At 64.5% G+C, this 16,847-nt stretch overlaps 1 protein-coding gene across 1 annotated transcript; it reads right to left on the bottom strand.

Moving 5' to 3' along the window:
* Nucleotides 1-507: 507 nt before the first annotated feature.
* On the bottom strand, nt 508-15,932 carry ADAM15 (ADAM metallopeptidase domain 15). Its single transcript, XM_069878727.1, has 25 exons — nt 15,765-15,932; nt 13,389-13,492; nt 12,750-12,826; nt 11,942-12,020; nt 11,712-11,788; nt 11,455-11,638; nt 11,302-11,367; nt 11,146-11,214; nt 10,888-11,057; nt 9,597-9,681; nt 9,364-9,512; nt 9,107-9,284; nt 8,031-8,123; nt 7,357-7,552; nt 7,169-7,277; nt 6,405-6,546; nt 6,253-6,330; nt 5,212-5,323; nt 4,966-5,104; nt 3,927-3,980; nt 3,604-3,700; nt 1,945-2,013; nt 1,675-1,746; nt 1,422-1,543; nt 508-615 (listed from the first exon to the last, which is right to left on the bottom strand). Exons 1-25 carry the CDS (start codon nt 15,841-15,843, stop codon nt 585-587), a joined length of 2,631 nt encoding a protein of 876 aa, XP_069734828.1. The 5' UTR covers nt 15,844-15,932; the 3' UTR covers nt 508-584.
* Nucleotides 15,933-16,847: the final 915 nt, after the last annotated feature.

Raw genomic sequence — 16,847 nt, 5'->3', positions numbered from 1 at the left:
GTGTGTTCCCTTGCACAGGCGTCACGTCTTGCACACACATCCTGTGCACATGGGGCAGCTCTTGCACACGTGTTCCCTTGCACAGGAGCAGCTCTTGCACACGTGTTCCTTGCACAGGAGCAGCTCTTGCTCACACATGTGCATGCACAGGGCTCACCTCTTGCACACGCGCCCCTGTGCACACGGATAGCTCTTGCACACGTGCTCCTTTGCACAGGAGCAGCTCTTGCACACGTGTGCTCCCTTGCACACGGGCCCCTCCCGCACCCACGCCCAGCGCCCCCCCCCGCCGCCCACGTGACTCCTGCGCCCACGTGACTCCCTCCCCCACCTCTCCCGCCAGGGGGCGCGCGCGCCCCTCCCCGGGCCGCTTCCCTCCCCAAGCCCAGCGCTTCCGGTCCCCGCCGCAAGGGCTGATGGGAGTTGTAGTTCTTTTCCCTCCCAGCCCCCCCTTGCCTCCCCCCATACACCCCCCCCACCCAGCGTGGCGGAGGCGGAGGGGCGTCTCACAGCGCCTTTATTGGGGACCGAGCGGGGACAATGGGTCGGGGGGGGGGGGCCGGGGGGAGGCGTTGTCCCGCGGCTCAGGCCTCCCGAGGCGGTGGGGGCGCTGGGCTGGGGGGAGAAGGGGGTAGTGAGGTGAGGGGGGGGCGGGGGGGGCAGCACCCAACCCCCCCTGCACCCCCTTCTGCCCCCCCGACCCTCCCCACTCTGACTCCTGCACCCCTTCCAGGACCCCCAGTCTCCTCCTGCTCCCCCCAGCCCCTACCTGCACCCCCTTCTGCCCCCTCAACCCCCCCCTCTGACTCCTGCACCCCTTCCAGGCCCCCCCAGTCTCCTCCTGCTCCCCCAGCCCCTACCTGCACCCCCTTTTCCCCCCCCAAGCCCCCACTCTGACTCCTGCACCCCTTCCAGGACCCCCAGTCTCCTCCTGCTCCCCCCAGCCCCTACCTGCACCCCCTTCTGCCCCCTCAACCCCCCACTCTGACTCCTGCACCCCTTCCAGGCCCCCCCAGCCTCCTCCTGCTCCCCCCATCCCCTATCTGCACCCCCTTCTGCCCCCCCAACCCCCCACTCTGACTCCTGCACCCCTTCCAGGCCCCCCCCAATGTCCTCCTTCTCCTGACCTGCACCCCCTTCTGCCCCCCCAACCCTCCCTCCTGACTCCTGCACCCCTTCCAGCCCCCCCAATGTCCTCCTTCTCCCGACCTGCACCCCCTTTTCCCCCCCCCAACCCCCCACTCTGACTCCTGCACCCCTTCCAGCCCCCCCCAGCCTCCTCCTGCTCCCCCCAGCCCCCACCTGCACCCTTTTTGCCCCCCAACTTTACCCCCTCTACCCCTCTCCGCCTTCTCCTCCTCCTACCCCCAACTTTCTGCTCCCCCAACCCCCCCCCCGCCCCCCCCCAGCCTGATCCTCACCGGGATGGAACCACGGCCACATAGGGGTGTGGGGGGGGGCTCTCGCTGTGGGGGGGTGCAGCTCCCAGGGGGTCTTCAGGCAGCGGCCGCCGGGGTGGGGGGGGCTTGGCTGCACCTGGGGGCTGCAGAGAAACAGGGGGAGGGGGTGTCAACGCTGCAGCACACAGACCCCAGACCCCCCAAATGAGTTGGGGGGGTGGGGGGGTCCCCAAAACCCTTCCCCTTGCTGCCGTCCTGCCCCACAGGCTGTTACCTGCGCGCTGGGGGTTGCGGGGTCCGCGGGCAGCGGGCGTGTGGGGGGGGGCGGCCTGTCCGAGGGGGGGGCCTGGCAGAGAGAGCAGGGCTAGTGAGACAGCCAGGGGGGCTAGCGTGGTAACCGAGGGGGTCAGCAGCTTTTTTTTTGGGGGGGGGGGTGGGAAGGAAAGGGTTTTACAGGTTGGATAGAGATGCAAGGTGCAGCCACGCATGCGGCGGTGGCTGGAGGGGGTGCAGCGTGGGACCCCCACCCCGGCTTTGCCGTTACCTTGGGTGGAGGGTCCGGAGGGAGAGGCCGGCAGGGAGGATCGGGGCGCTCCGAGCCCTGGGGAGGCGGCTGCGGAGAGAGGGAGAGGGGGCTACGTGCCATGCAGCCATGCAGCCCTGCGCCATGCAGCATGCAGAGACCCCCCACCCCTCGCAAAGCTCAGAATCCCCCCCCACACACACAAAGGGCCCCGCAACCCTGGCAGGGATGGGCACTGCCTGGCATGGGTCTCGGAGAGGCACAGTCCGTGCCGAGCGCAGCACAGGGCATCGTAGCCACGGCTGAGTGTGGCACAGAGCATTGCAGCCACAGAACCACAGAATCACCAGGTTGGAAAGGACCCACCGGATCATCGAGTCCAACCATTCCCATCAATCACTAACCCATGTCCCTCAGCACCTCGTCCACCCGGCCCTTAAACCCCTCCAGGGAAGGGGACTCAACCCCCTCCCTGGGCAGCCTCGGACACTGCCCAATGACTCTTTCTGTGAAAAATTTTTTCCTGCTGTCCAGCCTGACCCTCCCCTGGTGGAGCTTGAGGCCATTCCCTCTCGGCCTGTCCCCTGGCCCTTGGGAGAAGAGCCCAGCTCCCTCCTCTCCACAACCTCCTCTCAGGGAGTTGCAGAGAGCAATGAGGTCTCCCCTCAGCCTCCTCTTCTCCAGCCTAAACCCCCCCAGCTCTCTCAGCCGCTCCTCTTCTTCTCCAGCCCCCTCCCCAGCTTCATTGCTCTTCTCTGGACTCGCTCCAGAGCCTCAACATCCTTCTTGTGGGGAGGGGCCAGTGCCAAGAGTGGCACAGGGCACTGCAGCCCCTACCAGGTGCAGCACAGGGCATCACAGCCACGGCCGAATGCAGCACAGGGCATTGCAGCCAGTGCCAAGCGCAGCACAGGGCGCGGCAGCAGCACCGTCCCAGGCTGTGCCAGGCTGCTCCTCTCCCCACGCGCCACCACGTCGAACCCCACAGCCCCGGCACGAGGGATGCTCTGAGCTGATAGCCAGGGTTGAGGCATGAGGGATGCTCCGAGCTGGTACCCAGGGTTGTGGCAGGAGGGATGCTCCGAGCTGGTACCCAGGGTTGTGGCACAAGGGATGCTCCGAGCTGGTACCCAGGGTTGTGGCTCGAGGGATGCTCCGAGCTGGTACCAAGGATTGTGGCACAAGGGATGCTCCGAGCTGGTACCCAGGGTTGTGGCTCGAGGGATGCTCCGAGCTGGTACCCAAGGTTGTGGCACGAGGGATGCTCGGAGCTGGTACCAAGGATTGTGGCACGAGGGATGCTCCGAGCTGGTACCCAGGGTTGTGGCACGAGGGATGCTCGGAGCTGGTACCAAGGATTGTGGCATGAGGGATGCTCCAAGCTGGTACCCAGGGTTGTGGCACGAGGGATGCTTGGAGCTGGTACCAAGGATTGTGGCACAAGGGATGCTCCAAGCTGGTACCCAGGGTTGTGGCATGAGGGATGCTCGGAGCTGGTACCCAGGATTGTGGCACGAGGGATGCTCCGAGCTGGTACCCAGGGTTGTCTCCTCAGCAACAACCACCTGGAGCCTGGTCCCCACGGCAACCAGCGCCCGTTCCCATGGCGCCAGCATCCCCTGCCTCCCCAGCATCCTCTGCATCACCAGCATCCCTTGCATCGCCGCAAGCCGCTCTCACCTTGCCGCTGCGCATCACCTGCAGCTCCCTGGCCTGGCGCCACTGAGGCGGGGGGGGTCTCTCGGGGGGACCCTGGTGTGGCTCCGGCTGCGAGATCCTGCGGCGGAGACACAGGATGAGGCCCCGCTCGCTCCGGCTCGCTCGGGGAGGGACCCAGCACAGCGCTCAAGCGACACCAGCAGAAGCCCAAGAGAAACAAACCCCTTTGGCACCGGCGGAGGCGACACCCCTGAACCCCGAGGGTGACAGCGCGGCACAGGGCACCTTGCGAAGCAGGATGGCTCGGGGACAGCCCCACGGCTGCGCTCCAGCAGCAACGTTACCCGCTCCAGCCGTCTGGGGCTTCTGGACCCAGGAATGGGAGCCGGGGCTCGGTGCTGTGGGGAGAAGAGTTGGGGGGCGCTCAGGAGGAGCTGGCGGGGGTGGGGGGGGTGCAGCAGTGGGGAGGAAACGCTGTGACATGCGGGGTCGCGGTGACGTGGGGTGACGAGGCATGACAGGGGCTGCTGCCTGCGCCAGGACGATGCACACACAGGGACACACGCATGAAGCCACCGTGGGATGCAAAGATGCGCGTAGCCGCCACGGGGTGCACATGCAAACACGCACATAGCTGCCACGGGGCGTGCAAATGCACACTTGGCTGCCGTGGGATGCACGTGCAAACACACACAAGCAGTCACCATAGGATGCGTGTGCAAACACCAACGCAGCCACCACGAGGTGTGCCTGAGTGTGCAAACATGCAGGCAGCTGCTACGGGATGCACATGCAGTCATAGAACCATAGAATCACCAGGTTGGAAAAGACCCATCGGATCATCGAGTCCAACCATTCCCATCAATCACTAACCCATGTCCCTCAGCACCTCGCCCACCCGGCCCTTAAACCCCTCCAGGGAAGGGGACTCAACCCCCTCCCTGGGCAGCCTTGGACACTGCCCAATCACCCTTTCCAAGAAATATTTTTTCCTAATGTTCAGCCTGACCCTCCCCTGGTGGAGCTTGAGGCCATTCCCTCTCGTCCTGTCCCCTGGCCCTTGGGAGAAGAGCCCAGCTCCCTCCTCTCCACAACCTCCTCTCAGGGAGTTGCAGAGAGCAATGAGGTCTCCCCTCAGCCTCCTCTTCTCCAGTCACCACAACATGCGTGTGCAAACGCGTGTGCAGCCGCCGTGGGGTGCGTGTGCGTGCGTGTGTAAACACACATGCAGCCGCCATGCGGTGCACGTGCCAACACGCATGCAGCTAACACGAAGTACACATGCAAACAAGTCCGCAAGTGCCTGCATCACCCAGTCCCCCCTCCCACCCCAGGCACACCCCGAGGTGCGTGTGCCCCCCGCGTGCCCGCGGCCGCAGTTACCTGTACTGGCAGGAGGTGCCCTTGCCAAGCTGGCAGAGATGTTTGTGCAGCCCAGCCCGGTGGGCGCAGCGCAGCCCCAGAGCCAGCGCCAGCCCCAGCAGGGCGCTCAGCAGCAGCGCGGTGGGCAGCGCGCTCCCCCCTGCGGAGAACGGCACGTCACAGACCCCCCCATGTCACACCCCACGCCGGCTTCGGCAGCGCCAGGAGGACAAAGCCCCATTCTGTGCGCGGCAGCGATGCCCTCACCTCGTAACGGGGCGACGGGGCCGCTGTCCTCGCTGCCGCCCGCGCCGGCGCTCTGGCAGGTCGGGGGGGCCCAGCCCCGCTCGCAGTGGCAGTGCCCGAGGTTGTTGCACACCTGGGGTAAACGTGGGATCAAAGACCTCTAAGCTCAACCAGTCCAACCAGCAACCCAACGCCACCGTGCCCACCAAACCGCACCCTGAAGCAACAGAGCTACAAGGGTTTTCATAGAATCATAGAATCACCAGGTTGGAAGAGACCCACCGGATCATCGAGTCCAACCATTCCCATCAATCACTAACCCATGTCCCTCAGCACCTCGGCCACCCGGCCCTTAAACCCCTCCAGGGAAGGGGACTCAACCCCCTCCCTGGGCAGCCTCGGACACTGCCCAATCACCCTTTCCATGAAACATTTTTTCCTGCTGTCCAGCCTGACCCTCCCCTGGTGGAGCTTGAGGCCATTCCCTCTCGTCCTGTCCCCTGGCCCTTGGGAGAAGAGCCCAGCTCCCTCCTCTCCACAACCTCCTCTCAGGGAGTTGCAGAGAGCAATGAGGTCTCCCCTCAGCCTCCTCTTCTCCAGGCTAAACCCCCCCAGGTCCCTCAGCCACTCCCACAACCCCTGTTCTCCAGCCCCTTCCCAGCTCCAGCCCCTCAAGTTCTTTCTTGGAGCAAGGAGCTCAAAACCAAACCCAGGATTCCAGGATTCAAGGACAATCCCATCCCTGCTCCCACTGGCCACCCCATGGCTGATCCAAGCCAGTATGCTGGTGGCCTTCTTGGCCACAAGGGCCACTGCTGGCTCATGTTCAGCTGCTGTATTTGATGGGAATGGTTGGACTTGATGATCCGATGGGTCTTTTCCAACCTGGTGATTCTATGATTCAATGTTAAACAGAACCCAGAGCCCTGGGGACATGGTGTGTGACCACCCCAAACCTGGGTTTGCTCCGTTCACCTCCACCCTCTGGGTTTGCCCCTCCGGCACCCACTTGGGTGGGTGACACGGAGCCTTCCTTGTCCCCCCCCAGCACCCCACACTCACCCCGTGCCCATGGCACTTGTCCTGGCACCGCTGGTCAACCAGCGCGGCCACGTCCTGGCACCGGCGTTGGAGGCAAACCTGGGGGTGGGGGGACAGCAGGTCAAGCACAGATTAAGCCCCTCCACCCCAGTTCCCACCCCCCTGGCACTCACCTTGCCGGGGCCGCAGGCGGTGCCAGGCAGCACCAGGGCTGCGTCACTCACGTCCTCATCCCTGGGCACGGGGGGACCCTGGCAGGAGCCTGCGGCTGAGGGGGGGTCGCGCTGGCACTGCAGGAGCCCACATCCTGCATCCCTGCAGGGTTGGGAGGGTGAAAGGGGGGGTTAAACAGGGGATGATGGGGGAAAAAGGGCAAGGGGGGAGGACACAGGGATGGGAAAAATGAGGCGAATGGCAATGGGGAGGGACAAGGCAATGGGGGGGGGGAAACATGGTGTGGAATCACACAGAATCATAGAATCACCAGGTTGGAAAAGAGCCACCGGATCATCGAGTCCAACCATTCCCATCAATCACTAACCCATGTCCCTCAGCACCTCGTCCATCCAGCCCTTAAACCCCTCCAGGGAAGGGGACTCAACCCCCTCCCTGGGCAGCCTCGGACACTGACCAATCACCCTTGCCATGAAAGATTTTTTCCTAATGTCCAGCCTGACCCTCCCCTGGTGGAGCTTGAGGCCATTCCCTCTCATCCTGTCCCCTGGCCCTTGGGAGAAGAGCCCAGCTCCCTTCTCTCCACAACCTCCTCTCAGGGAGTTGGAGAGTGTGATGGGGAAACAGCAATGGGGGCAAACAGTGATGGGGAGAAAGAGGAAAGTTGGGAGAAGAGGGCAATGAATGAGGGGGGGAAGGCAATGAATGGGGGGAAAGCAGCAATGGGAGGGGGAGAAACAAGTTGTGGGGGGACAGAACTCACTGCTGGGTGCAGGCAGTGTAGGAGCCGTTGGGGAGCTGCCCGCAGTGCCCTCGTTCATCCCCTCTGGCGTTGAGGGAGGCCATGCAGGTGCTGGAAACGGGCACAGCGCCTGCAGCAGGGGTGGCAGAGAGCTCAGCACCCCCGTCGCCAGCCCCCAGCCCCCCCGAACCCCGCCAGCCTCAGCGTACCTGGGCCCAGCAGCTGCTGGCACTGCCCCTCGTAGGTGGCGCAGGCGCCGCCGTAGCAGCGCGCCCACTCACTGGCACAGGGCTGCCCGTCCTGCACGAAGGCGTCGGGAGGACAGTGAGGGGAAACGCCGTCACAGAACTCTGGCAGGTCACACTCGCCCTGCGGCTCCCGGCATGGGTGGCCGGCAGGGAGCAGCTGTAGGGGGGAAGATGAGCAGGGACCAGGTGAATCATAGAATCACAGAATCACCAGGTTGGAAGAGACCCACCGGATCATCGAGTCCAACCATCCCCATCAATCACTAACCCATGTCCCTCAGCACCTCGTCCACCCAGCCCTTAAACCCCTCCAGGGAAGGGGACTCAACCCCCTCCCTGGGTTCTCCTTGCTCCTCTTCTTCTCCAGCCCCCTCCCCAGCTTCGTTGCTCTTCTCTGCACTCGCTCCAGAGCCTCAACATCCTTCTTGTGGGGAGGGGCCCACAACTGACCCCAGGATTCGAGGAGCGGTCTCCCCAGGGCCGAGGCCAGAGGGAGAAGAACCTCCCTGGCCCTGCTGGCCACGCCGGGTCTGATCCAAGCCAAGATGTCATTGCCATGAGTAAGGTCAGATGAGCAGGGACTCCAAAATCCCACCCCAAGGAGCGGCTGGCGGGGTGAACCTGCACCCACAAACCTGGCAGTCGTGGCAGCAGGCGTCCCCCGTGGCGCATGCGGCACCGGGTAGCAGCTGGCAGGAGCTGCTGTTGCAGCAGGGGTCGGTGCATTCCTGCAGGCAGAGGGGATGTGGTGAGCAGAGGGGGGGACACCGACTGCGCTGTTGTCAGCCGCCCGGGACCCCAAGCACCCCCAGGCAGAGCCACAGCACGGGCAGACGGGACAAGGAGGGGCGCAGGGGGGACCCCGAGCACCCCGCTGCACCCCTGGGCTCAGCACAAGGTGGGGGCTGCAGGGGGGACCCCACAGCAACCTCGAGCTCAGGAAAAGGTAGAGGCTGCAGAGGGGACCCCGAGCACCCCACTGCACCCCTGGCATGGGCATCCCTGGGCTCAGAACAAGGTGGGGGCTGCAGGGGGGACCCTTAAACAACCTCGAGCTCAGGACAAGGTGGGTGCTGCAGGGATGACCCCAAGCACCCCACTGCAGCCCTGGGCTGAGGACAAAGTGGGGGCTGCAGGGGGGACCCCAAAGCAACCTTGAGCTCAGGACAAGGTAGGGGCTGCATGGGGGACCCCAAAGCATCCCACTGCACCTCTGGCATGGGTACCCTTGGGCTCAGGACAATGTGGGGGCTTCAGGGGGGACCCCAAAGCAACCTTGGGCTCAGAACAAGGTGGGGGCTGCAGGGGGGACCCCTAAACAACCTCAAGCTCAGGACAAGGTGGGTGCTGCAGGGATGACCCCAAGCACCCCACTGCAGCCCTGGGCTGAGGACAAAGTAGGGGCTGCAGGGGGGACCCCAAAGCAACCTCGAGCTCACGACAAGGTAGGGGCTGCATGGGGGACCCCAAAGCACCCCACTGCACCCCTGGCATGGGTACCCTTGGGCTCAGGACAATGTGGGGGCTTCAGGAGGGACCCCCAAGCACCTCACTGCACCTCTGGCATGGACACCCTTGGGCTCAGGACAAGGGGGAGCTGCAGGGGGGACCCCCAAGCACCCCACAGCACCTCTGGCATGGGCACCCTTGGGCTCAGGACAAGGTGGGGACTTCAAGGGGGACCCCAGCCTGCCCAAAGCCCCCCCTTTACCAGGCTGAGGCCGCAGTCACAGCTCTCTCCGGGCTCCACGAAGCGATTCCCGCAGGTGGGGCTCGTAGCCAGGCGCGGGGGCTCGGGGACGTTGGAAAGACACCAGCCCTGGCCCCGTCGCAGGCTGCGCTCCAGGTCCCGTTGGCTGCAGTTGCTGAAGCTCAAACCCGGCGTCAGCCTGAGGAGCAGAGAGGGGTTGGTGAAGCGAGGATGGGGCTCATCCCCAGCCCCCCCCAAGCTGCCCGTGCCGCCCTCACCCCGTGGGCGATGCCATGATGCAGCCGCGGTCGTGCCGGAGGTCGCTGCAGTCGCAGAAGCGCCTGGGGTCGTCGTGCCGCATGCCCAGGTTGTGCCCCAGCTGGTGGGCGACGGTGGAGGCGACGACGAGGACGCTGACCGAGTGGTCCTGAGGGATCAGGGAGGGTCACGGGGAGCCCGCAGCCAGGGGATGGAGTGAGGATGGAGTTAGGGCTTGGGGGGAGAAACTCACCCTGCTGACCCCGCCGGAGCGCGTCGGGGAGCACATGGAGGCTTGAGTTGCCATCCCCACGGCGACGTCCTCGAAGTGGGAGCCCCTGGGAAGGGAGAGAGAGAGCGCAGGGGTGGGGACGCTGCGTTTTGGGACCTCAAAACCCATCCTGTTCCACCCCTGCCATGGGCAGGGACACCTCCCACTGCATCAGGGGCTCCAAGCCCCATCCAGCCTGGCCTGGAACCCCTCCAGGGATGGGATCTGGGGGTTCTGGTTGATGTCAAGTGAGAATCATGGAATTATGAGATGGTTTGGGTTGGAAGGGACCTCAAAGCCCATCCAGTCCCACCCCTGCCATGGGCAGGGACACCTCCCGCTGCATCAGGGGCTCCAAGCCCCATCCAACCTGGCTTTGAACACCTCCAGGCCAGCAAATCAACTCACTACGACTCATTTTTGGGGGTTTTAGAAAGCCAACATCCTTTAATCAGCACGAGGGAGCGATCTCCATCAATCATGTGCAGCCTGACAAGAGCTGGGACAGAAGAGATTTCCCATTTACACGTGTACGGATAAATTCTCCCAGAAATCTTACACCTATCCTATTCCTTTCCAAGGACACATTTTAATGTTATTATGAACTTCACATCAGTTAAATCTCTTGCTAATTTGGAGCTGGGTCCAGCTCTGCTTGACCTTGCATTTGAGATGGGGAAAGGCTGCAAACAGAGGGGATGATAGAAGATGCATCTATTCAGCACAGATCAGACTGAGCACAAGGTTTTCTCACTTCCAAAGACTGAACAGTGTCTGGAAAAACACTGCTTGAAGGAAAACATGCTCTAAAAAACATGCTCTCAGGGGGACATTCTGTCTAACTATCAAAAAAATTACAACTACTTAGGTGAAAATTAACTGTGCTTTCACTTAAACCAAAAATATTCCTTCCAGTATTGAAAGGGGCTCCAGGAAAGTTGGGGAGGGGATTTTTATAAGGGCTTGAAGTGACAGGATGAGGGGGAATGGCTTTAAATTCGAAAGGGGGAGATTTAGATTGGATATTAGGAAGAAATTCGAAATTAGGAAGGTGGGGAGGCCCTGGTTGCCCAGAGAAGAGGTGGCTGCCCCATCCCTGGAGGGGTTCAAGGCCAGGTTGGATGGGGCTTGGAGCCCCTGATGCAGCAGGAGGTGTCCCTGCCCATGGCAGGGGTGGGACTGGATGGCTTTGTGGTCCCTTCCAACCCAACCCCTTCCATGATTCCATGATTCTAACCCCCCTTTTTGCTCCTTTTTCTTGGATCCCACTCACGTGAGGAGCTGCGTGTTGTCGTGGGGCAGCCGGGGCAGCAGCTCCTCGTGGCGCCACCGTAGGAACCGCTCCAGCGCAGCCCGAGCGCTGCCGCCCACCTCAAACCGGTCGCCCTCGCTCCAGATCTCCACCGCCAGCAGGGCCACCCGCACCCCCAGAGGCTGGAAGAACTGGGAGAGGACAGCAGAGAGGGGTCAGAGACCCCCAGCCCCACAGCATTGATGGGGTGGGATGGCGCGTGGCACGGGGACAACTCACCGCGTCCACCTGGTTGGCAATTTCCAAGGTCCGCGTGTGTGCGCGTTGGAGATCAGGGTAATTCTGGAACTGGAAGGGGGTAAGTTGGGGGGTCAGGGCGGGGATAGCAGGGGAGCAGAGTCACCCTGAGGGTGAGGACACCTCCCCAGCACTCACCGCAGCGTGATCCACCACCATCACCAGCTCCACGAAGCGCGGCTGCTCCACCAGCGCCCGCTTGCCCTGGGGATGAGGATGAGGAGGAGGAGAGGGGGTCAGGATGCAGGTGAGGAGACCTTTGTTGGTGGGAAGGATGCGAGGGTCACCTACCCTCTGCAGCTCGGGAGGTTCTGTCTCCTCCGTCTCCATCCTGGGGGGGTCCTGGGGGTCCTGCCCACACGCCCGCGGTGCCAGCCGGACCTGCCGTGGTCGGTACGCGACGTGCCGCTCTGGGGAGCCACCAGCATCTGGCTCCAGCCCGTAGCTCCTGGTCTCTGAGAGCTGGATGTGGCCACTGGGGAGGGGGACACGAGGTCTGAGTGGGGGGGTAGGAGCTGGGCTCGGGGACACCTAGGCTGGGGACTCACCTGAGGCCGGCGCAGGCGCAGAGCTTGACCCAGGAGCCGGGGAAGCCTCGCACCGTCCCTCGGTAGCAGCAATGTTCCTGCAGCAGAGGTTGGAACTCAGGTGCTGGGGTCCCCTTTGAGGTGTGGGGTCCTCTTTGAGGTGTGGGGTCCCCTTTGGGGTGTGGGGTCCCCCTAGGGTGCTGCAACCGCTTGGGGGACACCGCAAGGGACACGATGCGCGTGGAACCCACCTGCTCGCTCGCCTCCTGCATCACCCGCGTGCCGTTGGGTAGGTAGTAGAGCAGCGCCCCGGTGCCCAGCACCAGCTCCCTGCCAGAGGAACAGGTCACCCCCACGATGGAGACCTCCCCTCACCCCAAACTGAGCACCCTGAGTCCCCCACCCTCCTTTGGGGGAACCAGGAGTGGAGACGGCCTCCCTGGGACCCTCACGTCATGTGGATCATGGATGGAGAAGGGGAACAAGAGACCTTTACTCCGTGCGCACCGTGGATGGAGAGAAGAGACCCGAGACCCTCACCCCTTGCAGACCCCAGGTGGAGAAAGGGCCCCCCTCAGACCCCCAAATCCCTTTGTGCACCATGGATGGAGAGAAGGGCCCCCACACCCCCACCCCTTGCAGACCCCAAATGGAGAAAGGGCCCCCCAGACCCCCACCTCTTGCAGATCATAGATGGAGAAAGGGCCCCCCAGGACCCCAAACCCCTTTGGGCTCCGTGGATGGAGGGAAGAGCCTCCAGACCCTCACCCCTTGCAGACCCCAGAGGGATAAAGGGTCCCCCCAGACCCCCAAATCCCTTTGTGCCCCATGGATGGAGGGAAGAGCCCCCGGATCCCCACCTCTTGCAGACCCCAGATGGAGAAAGGGCCCCCCAGGACCCCCAAACCCCTTTGGGCACCATGGATGGAGAAGGAGAGCAAAGGACCCTCCCTCTGTGTCCACCATGGATGGAGATGGACCCCATGGGACCCCCACCCTGCCTGTCCCACTCACAAAGACGGGACCCCAGCCCCCCCACAGCCACCCCCCCCGCCTCACCAGTTCTGCTCCAGTTCCAGTTCCAGCCGCGTCCCCTCCAGCTCCAGCAGGACCCGCAGTTGAGCCGGGAACCCCCCCTGCCACAAGCAGGGGTTACAAGGGGACCCCCAGCCCCATCCTTGCTCCGAGCTGTGTCCCCCACCCTGTCCCCAACCCTCTGGATCGCGGGGTGCTGGCGGGGGGGTAGTACCCGGAGGGAGGGGACGGAAGGTCTCCCCTGCCCACCCAGGTCCCCACCCTCCTGCCCCGCAGGAAGCGTCCCCTCCCTCCCCAGTTCATTGTGCTGGGGGGTGTCGGACAGAGCCGGGGGCCCCCCCTGCGCCCCCCGCGTTTCCTGCACCGTGCGGGACGGCGGAAACGCTTGGAGAGACTCCCAACGGCTGCAGGGAGGGCTCAACCCTTCCGCCTCGCCGCAAAGGGTGCCAGGGAGATCCCAGCCCAGCACCGTCCCACCCAGCACTGGGAGAGTTGGGGGGGGCACTGGGAATCCCCATCCCCAATAACCCCGGGTGCTGGGATTTGGAGCCAGGAGGTTGGAGTCTTGCAGAGGGACAGCCCCCACCCCACCATCCTGAGCCCCTGCATGATGGGGACACCCCAGGGACTCACCTGCGTGATGGGGACACCCCAGGGACTCACCTGCGTCGCCTCTGCCAGGCTGAGTGTCCGCTCGTCCTGCAGGACCCGGGGGATGACGTGCCAGGAGTGACCCCGTTGTGCATGGTGCTGCGGCGAGGTGTCACCTGCACGGGGCCCAAAAGCCCCCCCCGGACACAGATCCATCACCCCACGGTCACTCAGCACGGTTCCATCACCCCATGGTTACCTGTCACAGCCCCATCACCCCATGGCTACCTGTCACCTGGGGCACAACAACCCTGAGCAGCTCCAGCCTAGGAGAAGTCTGGCTGGAAACTGCCTGGAGGAGAAGGACCTGGGGGGGTTGGTTGAACAGGAGCCAGCAGGGGCCCAGGGGGCCAAGAAGGCCAAGGGCATCTTGGCTTGGATCAGACCCAGCGTGGCCAGCAGGGCCAGGGAGGTTCTTCTCCCTCTGGCCTCGGCCCTGGGGAGACCGCTCCTCGAATCCTGGGGTCAGTTGTGGGCCCCTCCCCACAAGAAGGATGTTGAGGCTCTGGAGCGAGTCCAGAGAAGAGCAACGAAGCTGGGGAGGGGGCTGGAGAAGAAGAGGAGCGAGGAGAACCCAGGGAGGGGGTTGAGTCCCCTTCCCTGGAGGGGTTTAAGGGCCAGGTGGACGAGGTGCTGAGGGACATGGGTTAGTGATTGATGGGAATGGTTGGACTCGATGATCCAGTGGGTCTCTTCCAACCTGGTGATTCTGTGATTCTGTCACATCCCCATCACCACACAGTCACCTGCCACCCCATGGTCACCCCTCACAGCCCCATCACCCCACAGCTGCCATCACAACCCAGAGCCCCCAGGTCCCCTGTCACCTGTCCCCCCCCAGCCCCCCCCAGCCAGGGCAGTGGGTCGGTGGGGAGTGGGACCGGGGACTCCCACGCTCCCCCCCAGCAGCTCCTGGGCTGCCCCCAGGTCGCCGCCTCGAGCATCCCCTGGCCGCACCCCCGATAGCTGGGACGATGCCCAGAGGCGGGGTGGGAGGGGGGGACACAAACAGGGACCCCTGCCAGCCCTTGCGTCAGCCCAGTACAACCAGCTCAGGGAGCAGGCAGGGCTGGGAGGCTGACTCAGTGTCCCTCACCCTCCCACAACTCCCCCCTCCTCTCCTCCTGGCTCTCCAGGCACCCCCCACCCACCCACCCACGGGAGGATGGAGCAGTGGGGGTCCCCCCACAGGCCCCACTCCCCACAGCCCCCCGAGCTCGGGGATCCCTATGCCTGGACCAAACCTTGAGCGTCCCGTGACCCCCAACTGCTGCATGATGCCCCCCCAAACCCCCTGAGCATCCTGTGACCCCCAACTGCTGCATGATGCCCCCCAAACCCCCTGAGCATCCTGTGACCCCCAACTGCTGCATGACGCCTCCCCAAACCCTCTGAGCATCCCGTGACCCCCAACTGCTGCATGATGCCCCCCCAAACCCTCTGAGCATCCTGTGACCCCCAACTGCTGCATGACGCCTCCCCAAACCCTCTGAGCATCCCGTGACCCCCAACTGCTGCATGATGCCCCCCCAAACCCTCTGAGCATCCTGTGACCCCCAACTGCTGCATGATGCCCCCCAGCCCCCCAGCCCGTGACCCCCACCCCCCTGAGCATCCCATGACCCCCCAGTCCTGACCCCCCCCGGCTGCTGCGTGATGATCCAGGCTGGGGGGACACGGACCCGGACCCGGTACCCACCCTGCCCTGGGACCACCCCCATCCTGAGCATCCCCCCTCGAGCACCCCGCGACCCCTGAGCATCCCCCAGTTTCAGAGCATCCCCGTGTCCCCAAGCATCCCGCAACCCCCGAGCATCCCCCTGTCCCGAGCATCCCCTGGTTTCCAAGCATCCCGCGACCCCGGAGCATCCTGCGACCCCCGAGCATCCCCCAGCTCCCCGAGCATCCTGCGACCCCCGAGCATCCCCCGGTCCCCGAGCACCCCCCTGCCTCAAGCATCCCACTGCCCCGAGCATCCCGTGAACCCCGAGCATCCCTCGGTCCCCGACCATCCTGCGACCCCCGAGCATCCCCCAGGTCCCCGAGCATCCTGCGACCCCCAAGCATCCCTCGGTCCCCGAGCACCCCGCGACCCCCAAGCATCCCCCAGTTTCCGAGCCTCCCGCGACCCCCAAACATCCCCCTGTCCCCTATCATCCCCGCGACCCCCGAGCATCCCCCTTCCCTGAGCATCCCAAGACCCCCGAGCATCCTGCGACCCTCGAACATCCCACGACCCCCGAGTATCCCCCGGTCCCCGAGCATCCCGCGACCCTGGAGCATCCCCCGGTTCCCTGAGCATCTTGCGACCCCCAAGTATCCCCCTGCCCTCTAGCACCCCGCGACCCCCGAGCATCTCACGACCCCACCCTCCCCGTCCCCGCTCACCTCCGCCGCTCCCGTTGGCCCCGGTACCGGGGAGGATGAGGAGGGTGAGGAGGATGAGGAGCATCCCCCGCGGCCCCATCGCCCTCCCGGTCCCGGGCTGGCGGCTGCCGGGCTGTCCCGCCGCCTCGCATCGCCCCGGCCCCGACACCGCCCGGACCGGGGGGCGGGGGAGCTTCCTGCGCGGCCCCGGGACCGCCCAGCGCGGCGGAACGGGCGGGGAACCGGGCGGGGAACCGGGCGCTGCGCCCCGGGGGCGGCACCGGGGCTGCGGGGAGCTGCGCTTGTTCCATCCCGTGCTCCAGAGACCGCCGCTTGTCCCCTCCTGGGCTCCAGAGGTTCCCCTCCTCCTCCAGCCTGGGCTCTAGAGGTCCCTGCCTTCTCCATCCCGTGCTCCAGAAACCCCCTCCTCCTCCATCCCGGGCTCCAGAGACCCCCTCCTTCTCCATCCCGGGCTCCAGAGACCCCCTCCTTCTCCATCCCATGCTCCAGAGACCCTCTCCTTCTCCATCGCATGCTCCAGAGACCCCCATCTTCTCCATCATGAGCTCCAGAGACCCCCTCCTCCACCATCCCAGGCTCCAGAGAATCCCTGTCATCACTCTTTCTCACTGTGGAGACTCCCACCTTCTCCATCCTGGGCTCTAGGGACCCCCAATTTTTCCATCCCAGGCTCCAGAGACCCCCTCCTTCTCCATCCCATGCTCCAGAGACCCCCGCCCGCTCCATCCAGGGCTCCAGAGACCCCCATCTTCTCCATCCCAGGTTCCAGAGACCCCCTCCTCCACCATCCCATGCTCCAGAGAGCCCCTGTCATCACCCTTTCTCACTGTGGAGACTCCCACCTTCTCCATCCTTGGCTCTAGGGACCCCCACTTTTTCCATCCCATGCTCCAGAGACCCCCGCCCACTCCAGCTCGGGCTCCAGAGACCCCTACCTTCTCCATCCCATGCTCCAGAGACCCCCACTTTCTCCATCCTGGGCTCCAGGGACCCCCGCTTTTTCCATCCTGGGCTCCAGAGAACCCCGCTTTCTCCATCTCGTGCTCCAGAGACCTCTACTTTTTCCATCCTGGGCTTCAGAAA

This window comes from Phaenicophaeus curvirostris, chromosome 29 (assembly GCF_032191515.1).
Source record: "Phaenicophaeus curvirostris isolate KB17595 chromosome 29, BPBGC_Pcur_1.0, whole genome shotgun sequence".
Classification (NCBI taxonomy): domain Eukaryota; kingdom Metazoa; phylum Chordata; class Aves; order Cuculiformes; family Cuculidae; genus Phaenicophaeus; species Phaenicophaeus curvirostris.
Note: the sequence above shows the minus strand (reverse complement) of the source record. Positions and strands in the feature narration are given on the sequence as shown.

Bases quoted from the DNA above. Each gene is read 5' to 3' on its own strand.
- ADAM15 (XM_069878727.1), bottom strand. From the start codon at position 15,843: ATGGGGCCGCGGGGGATGCTCCTCATCCTCCTCACCCTCCTCATCCTC. The intron at 9,285-9,363 runs GTGAGGGCGGCA...TCTGCTCCTCAG, and splicing joins ATCATGGCATCGCCCACGGG to GCTGACGCCGGGTTTGAGCT. The intron at 7,278-7,356 runs GTACGCTGAGGC...CCCCTGCTGCAG, and splicing joins CCAGCAGCTGCTGGGCCCAG to GCGCTGTGCCCGTTTCCAGC.